The 7488-nt window shown below is 32.6% G+C and overlaps 1 protein-coding gene across 2 annotated transcripts in view; it reads right to left on the bottom strand.

The window, feature by feature from the left end:
• Positions 1–1181: 1181 nt before the first annotated feature.
• LOC148630199 (heparan sulfate glucosamine 3-O-sulfotransferase 1-like) overlaps positions 1182–7488 on the bottom strand; it is a 69218-nt gene continuing 62911 nt past the window's right edge. Inside the window, exons 3-4 of one of the 2 annotated variants that reach the window (XM_088562887.1) lie at positions 6023–6164; positions 1182–4642 (exon numbers count right to left, since the gene is read on the bottom strand). In XM_088562887.1, the coding sequence (XP_088419013.1) occupies positions 3644–4642; positions 6023–6082 (1059 nt within the window). In that variant the 5' untranslated portion in view covers positions 6083–6164 and the 3' untranslated portion in view covers positions 1182–3643. The remainder of the gene's footprint in view (positions 4643–6022; positions 6165–7488) is intronic. The other variant, XM_088562894.1, reaches the window with a different exon arrangement.

Here is a 7488-nt window from a genome sequence, read left to right as displayed (position 1 = left end):
CATGTTATTTTGTGTAATTCAGCTCTTAATTCTTTCAATATTAATTGTGTGCTCCACCTTCATTCATTCAGCTTTAAGGAAAACATTATAACTTTGTAGATATTCTGAACAATACTTGAGTAAAAGTGATTAGGTCTCTATAAATTGTATACCTTAAGAGGATGATTGGGATTGATTTTGGATGTATTGGCCAATACCATTTAAAATTAGGGTCCAAATAGGGCAAAGTTTCTTGACAGTATGGATCTCTATGAAATTTTGCCACAAAGTTCCATACCAAAAGAAGATTTGGATTGTTTTGCTGCAAAATGTCATAAGAACCTCTCCGTCTAAGAATCAGGCAAAATGTGTAATGTGGAACATGAAGGGAAAAACGCAGAGATGATATTGCATTAATCTAGTATTTATACCTGATAACCTACAGAAATGACCATCAAAGTGTTGGTAAAATTTGCCTTTTTAAGATATTGATAGGTCAAATTTAGTTGAAATGCACATTGAAGAATGGCAGGAAAATTTTCCCGCATTTTTCCTTATATAAGCAGTTAAAAAATATCTACTTCACAGATGCTTCAGGATAAATTTTAGTAGCTTTTCAGTTGTTTTCTAGATGTATTGAATATATTTGAGGCAAAATTGTTAAATCATGATGTGCCACCCATTGCCTGATTCTTACACAGAATGGTACTTAAAGGAATCAGGGATCAAACATGGCAAAAAGAATCAATATGTTTCTTTTTTCAAGTAACTTGAGTATAGAGCTCTATGAAATACCACACAGCCCCTAATATCAATCACAGCCTACCTTGTAGTATGGCACATAGTGAAACAATTTCAGAGATCAATTAGTCAAGTTATTGTCCAGACTTTTGAAAATGCCTGTGTTTGGCTCTTTTAGGTCCCACATTTGTAAACAGTTTAATCCACAAACCTCCAAAATCAATCCCAGCCTACCTTCTGTGGTAGGACACCTTGTGATACAAAAGAGATGTATTCCTGTTTACTTTAGTTACTGTCCTGATATCATGAAAATGATGCTTCTGGACCCTTTTTTGATCCTTAATTCTTGAATGGTTCCAAGTCACAACCTCCTAAATCAATACCCAGTTCACTTTTCGTCTTTATAATTCAATCAAAAATAAACTTCCACAACTAATATTTATACAAACAAGAAGACTGGATAAAGATGCATATTTTATGTAACCATTTCACATTTCCATTGGAAACATTCATTAGGTTTAGGTACAATGTATAACATATGTTACATACAGAGAGTTTTTGAAAAAATAAAACACAACAAATATTAAAATCCCCAAAATGGAATTATTTTTTAATTCAACACATAAAGAAAATTATCTTATTATCTAAATTGCAAGTTGCAAATTTAGGATATCAGATATTACTGAAAACAGGCTGCTTATTGTTTCATATTTACATTAATTTAAATTGCAATAATTTCTTCATTCATTGATTTAAAGTAGACATTTTGTGTAGAGCAATTTTTCAAGTGATTCAACATCTTTCAAAACTGCATAATGAACTTTGGGCTTGTATGCCGGTAGTTTCATAATTTTTAAAATAAGAGATACTACACCAATTACTAGCGCAATGTAGTATTTTTTATTGAAAAGATATCAAGTAAAACAACAAGGTTAAAAATGAAAAAAATAGAAGTATGTTGTTCAATAACACATATATTGCATATTTATGACTATAATAATGAGGCATCTTATAGTTCCACTTTAGTATAGGTCAAGACACAATGTCACTTTTATTTTCAATATCTCTTAGTTTTGATAACCCATAAAAAATAATCAATTCACCATTATATTCTATAAATAACGAGACTTATTTAGGGAGATGAAAAGGGTACACTTATATGAATGCTGGTATGTAGGGGGGTTTCTGGTCCTCTACTTGTAAAAAATTCCTCAACCTGCAAATTTGTGTGCAATGTTTTATATATTATAGAAAATTGATATCTTTATATGAGAAATTGGTGAATATTTCAAGCCAAGTAATAATAAGTTTAAAGAAAATAACTAAAAATAGTTTAATTGTAACAGAATTGAGTATTTTTTCCCGAATTGACATCCTAGCATGAACAGAGACCCTCAAAATCTACTGCAGTTTAATGTAAAATGCCAAAGAATATAAAAAAAAATATTATTAACATATGAGGGTCTATGTTTGATGGCTTTTTTAACATGTGGTTCTGCCACTACTTTATTAGAGGTAGTTGATAGATGTGACTAGAACTAACATTACACAAACTGCCCTACCAATATCTATTTCATGTATATCAAGGCTAAGTGTACTTCAACCTATGCAAATTTGTTAATTCAACATTTTATGAAACTTTACAATACAATGAAATACCTAGAATAGTCTAAAATAATATTTAAATTTCAGTAGTAAATATATTTTTTTTTTATAAATACAACAAAGCTGTACACACTACACTCCCCCTCTATAGAACAGAGTCATATAACGGGACTACACTCCTTCACTCTAGAACTTGGTTCACAACCAACAATATTAGAACAAATTAATACAACATTATACACAACACCTAATACGAAACTGACAGATAACTCATACATGTACATACATGGAGTTTTCACATTATACACAACACCTAATACGAAACTGACAGATAACTCATACATGTACATACATGGAGTTTTCATATGTTTCCATTTTCAGGTGATTCCATCCAGTATTCTTCACTTCATAAATTACATCCACTAATTTTATCAATCTAGTAGGCACAATTTTAAGAACAAAAATTTTGCAATGATTAAATAAAACTACAAAAATACAATCCACAATTATGATTGATCACACACCTTTTATGAAGAATTTTACTAAACCAACTACAATTAAAGTTTGTTCTGTGTTAATTAGCTGCCATTAGGAAAAATATCTTGTGTTCAATCGTAGATTGCATCACTGTGTTCTGATGACCATATTTGATATGAACACTGATGCTGAATCTTTCATCAATCTGCTTTACCAATAAAATATATAATAAAATATCTGCCAAGCTATCGCACAAATATAAAAAAAGGAACTTAGTAATAAATGAAATCAAGGTCATACTGCCACCTTTTTAAATATCTGAAAAAAATTCTACCATTAATTCAAACAATATAATCTGTTGTTTCCATAGTGTACAATGTACAATGTGTAAATGGCAAATTATGGCATAAATGCAATGAAATTAAAGTTATCTTCCCCCTGATACTACTGTAAACAGTGAAATTTTCATGGCAGTTTTATTTTTGCTGTTTTCATGGAAAGAGCTGTAGTGAACATTTTTTTTGAAGAACATAACACAATGTACTATAATTTAAAATAGATTGTGAATTTAAAGTTGGGCAAAAGTGGATTGATCACAGAAATGTGAAAATAAGACAGCCTGAAAATTTCCAGGTTTACAGTATTTCTTCAAAAATTAATTCACCTGATACTGCTGACATTGCAATCCCTGTCTTACCAAAGCATACAATGATGTATTCAAATAAGTACTATTAAACATAGAAAAATAAATTGAAAATTCAATTGATACCCGTTTCTCCAAAATAAAAAAAAAAACAATATAACATTAAAAAATATAAAATAATTGCATTTTGATGTACTCTCACCATTTGAATGTCTGTCCCACTTGGTCAAAAAACATAGTGTTGTAAGGCTTAAAATATTCTTTGAGCTTTGCTACAGTTTCATTGTCTAGTTCAGGGTGTTTACGCCCTTTTGTTTTGTTCAAACATCTATGACCACTCATTTCATTCTTGATACAAAAAAATCCTTTTGTTCTATCAAACACAAAGGACTCTTTCTTGATCTTATGAGGTAGACCGAGGTAAGATTCAACTTTCTGCACTACCTCAAATGGGTTCCTGGTCAGTTTCTTTCCATCAACTATTAAAATTTGTTCAAGCTGGAAGAATTTGAGCCATTTCTTCATAAAGTTGTAATAAACAGATCTTTCTATTGGTTTATAGCTGGTGTTGATCTCCCCTTCTTCTGTTAAAGCCATGTCTTCAAAACTAAATGTTTCCTTGCCTCTCCTGGTTTTCTTGTCCATCAGTTGGAGATGATCAGAGACAGCTCTATCCACTGGCTCACGTACGATCAGGATCAATTTGATTGTGCTGTTAAACTGAAAGATTCTCTCAGGTGCATCTTTACTGTGGAAATAACCAGGGGTTTTTTCAATAGTTAGCTGATCCCCATAGCTCATTGGTAAATGTTTTCTATACCATCCTTCACCTTCAAAATAATTCTCGTTTTTGTCAAAATAATGAATTTCTTTGGTTGACACTTGGACATCTGGATGTAAAGAAAGGAAATGAAGCAGGGCTCTTGTTCCTCCCTTCCTCATACCAATTATAATACATTTAGGTAGACGATGTCTGGCTTTGTTGAAATCTGAGGACAATAAATCTTTCCGATAATCTGAGTTGTTTCTGAGTATTGGTCGATGATATAATGCATACAGACAAACAAACCCCAGAGAAATGAGAAATACAATGAGAACTAAGATTTTTCTTTTGTTTAGTACACAACACTTTGACTTCTCTGGAGCATTGTTGGGATCCTGAGGTAAAACATGGTACTTGGAAGCCATTTCTTCATCCTGAAATTAGAAAATATAATATTTAACCTTAAAGGCTTATCATCATAAGACACTCACATTAAGGGCAAATTTCTGTTTTTCAGTACATATGGCTGACTCAACTACAGGCCAAATTAAGAGACTGTATTAACAGTAATCCATTAAGGAATAGGTGTTCTATATAGTATCTTTAATAACTTAAAATGTCACTGCATGAAGGGAAATGTTTTAACAAACACTCCTTTTGGCAATCATTTCCCCTTTTTAGCTCACCTGGCCGAAGGCCAACTGAGCTTATGCCATCACTTGGTGTCCGTCATCGTCGTTGTCGTCGTGGACAAATTTTAAAAAATCTTCTCCTCTAAAACTAGTGGACTGACAGGTTTTAAACTTGGCATGATTGTTCCTTAGGGTGTTCTGCACAAAATGACTGTTGGGATTTTTGATCCATGAAAAAACATGGCCATTGTTACTAAAAATAGAACATAGGGGGTCAGATGGCAGTTTTTTGCAAATAACTCAAAAACCGTTGCCTTTAGCAAATTTCTGGCATCAGGTAATATTGTTCAGCATCATGAGATGGACCTATGCTAAACTTTTCAAAGGATTGGTCAACTGATGTAAGAGTTACGTCCCCTGAAACTTGTTTTTTTGTATTTTCACATGTGCAACTTTGAAAATCTTCTTCTCAAAATCCATTGCACAGAATTCAATGGACGTTGACATATATGTTCCTTAGGGTATCCCACACAAATTGACAGATGGGATTGTTGATTCATGAAAAAACATGGCCGCCATTACTAAAAGTAGAAGATAGGAGTCTGATGGCAGTTTTTGCAAATAACTCAAAAACCGTTGCCTTTACCAAATTTCTGGCATGGATAAAATTGTTAAGCATCATGAGAAGGAACTATGCCGAAATTTCAAAACCATTCATTGACTAATGTAGGAGCTACGACCCCTAAAACAGTTTTTTTGTTGTTGTTTTTTCACATGTACAACTTTGAAAATCTTCTTCTCTAAAACCATTTAAGATCATTGAATGAAAATAAGCATAATAGTTCTTTAGTGTATTGTGCTCAAAATAACTGTTGTGATTTTTAATCCGTGAATAGATATGGCTGCCTATACTAAAAATGGAACTTAGGGGTCATAAGACAGGTTTTTGAAAAAAATTCAAAAATTGTTGCCTTCAGCAAAATTCTGGTTCAGGTCATGAAATGCTATGTATAATTTTAGTTGATTTTAACTTAGCCTCATTCCTCAAGTTTTTCAAATAAGCAAATGGTTAATCAGGTGAGCGATTCATGCTCTCTTGAGCCTCTAGTATAGATGATTGTTTGATATATATTCCCCCTTTTTAGATGTGTGTTTGACAAAAATCACCCCTTTTTAGCTCACCTGGCCGAAGGCAATGTGAGCTATTGTCATCACTTGGCATCCACCGTCGTCCGTCGTCATTAACAATTTTTCAAAACTCTTCTCCTCTAAAACTACTTGACCAATTGGAACCAAACTTGGTATGAATGTTCCTTGGGGTATCCTGCATAAAACAGATGTGGGGATTTATGAACCGTCAAAAAACATGGCCACCATTACTAAAAATAGAACATAGGGGTCAGACAGTAGTTTTCCGCATATATCTCCAAAACAGTTAGGTTTAGCCAAATTCTGACACAGGGTAAAAGTGTTCAGCATGATGAGATCTATCTGCGGTCAAATTTTCATTTTAATCTATTATGCCATGTTGAAGTTATTGCCCCTTTTCATCGTTTTTGCTATTTTTAATGTTATTTCTTTCAAAAATCTTCTCCTCTGACACTACTTGACCAATTGGAACCGAAGTTGGTACGAATGTTCCTTGGGATATCCTGCATAGAACTGAAGTGGGTTTTTTTGATCCATCGAAAAAACATAGCCACTGTTACTAAAAATAGAACATAGGGGTCAGACAGTAGTTTTTCGAATACATCTCCAAAACCGTTAGGTTTAGCCAAATTCTTTCAATAGCTGAAATGATCCTTATTTTTAGGACTACAAAAGTCTTCAGGCATAAAATTTAATGCCCTTGACAGGGGAAAATGACCGTTATTTTTTTTTTAATTTAGTTTTCAGCCAATGTCTTGAAAACTATGATAGATTTAGACTTTCATTTACTGAAATGATCCTTATAAGTTCTATCAAGGTTTTCTCGAGTCAAAATTGTTGGACAACTTCTTATATAATTTATTGCCCTTGAAAGGCAAAATTCAACAGGTGAGCAATTCAGGCTACTGGGAGCCTCTTGTTTAGATGTGTGTTTGACAAACATTACCCCCTTTTTAGGTATAATGAATTACTAAAAGAAAAAACCTCATTGTATTTTTAGGTGTGATAACAGACTGGTATTTATTAATGTATATTCAACTCAAGTCGGCATTATCATCTCTCCCTGAATGTTTCAATAAATAGTGCTATTGCTTGCTTACAACAGCTCAAGTATAAACACTTGATGTACATCTCTTAACATGTATTATGATTAAAAAGCTAGCTAACAAAAAGGGATGTGAAAAATAAATGTCAATAATATGACACAAAGTTAAGAACGTAAAATTACTTTAGAAGAGAGAATTAATTGGAATGGAAGTGTTGAAATACTGTAACATTGAATACCAAAACCACAGGACCTACCAGACATGTTTTTTTTTTTAAAGTACCTGTTTCTAGTAAAAATATATTTTAGTTGCACCAATAGGAGAAAAGTGTAAAATGTGAGACTCGGTCTGGTAATCCTTAAAACCAACTTTGAGTACATAAATACAAGCAAGTTAGCTATGCATAGCCATATGTCCCCTGCCATGGCAAATAAGGATAATGAAATATAACTA

Source organism: Perna viridis, chromosome 1 (genome assembly GCF_037379345.1).
Source record: "Perna viridis isolate PV_CMFRI_1.1 ecotype Kerala chromosome 1, ASM3737934v1, whole genome shotgun sequence".
NCBI lineage: Eukaryota > Metazoa > Mollusca > Bivalvia > Mytilida > Mytilidae > Perna > Perna viridis.
The sequence above is the reverse complement of the archived record's forward strand: the minus strand, read 5'-3'. Positions and strand labels throughout refer to the sequence as shown.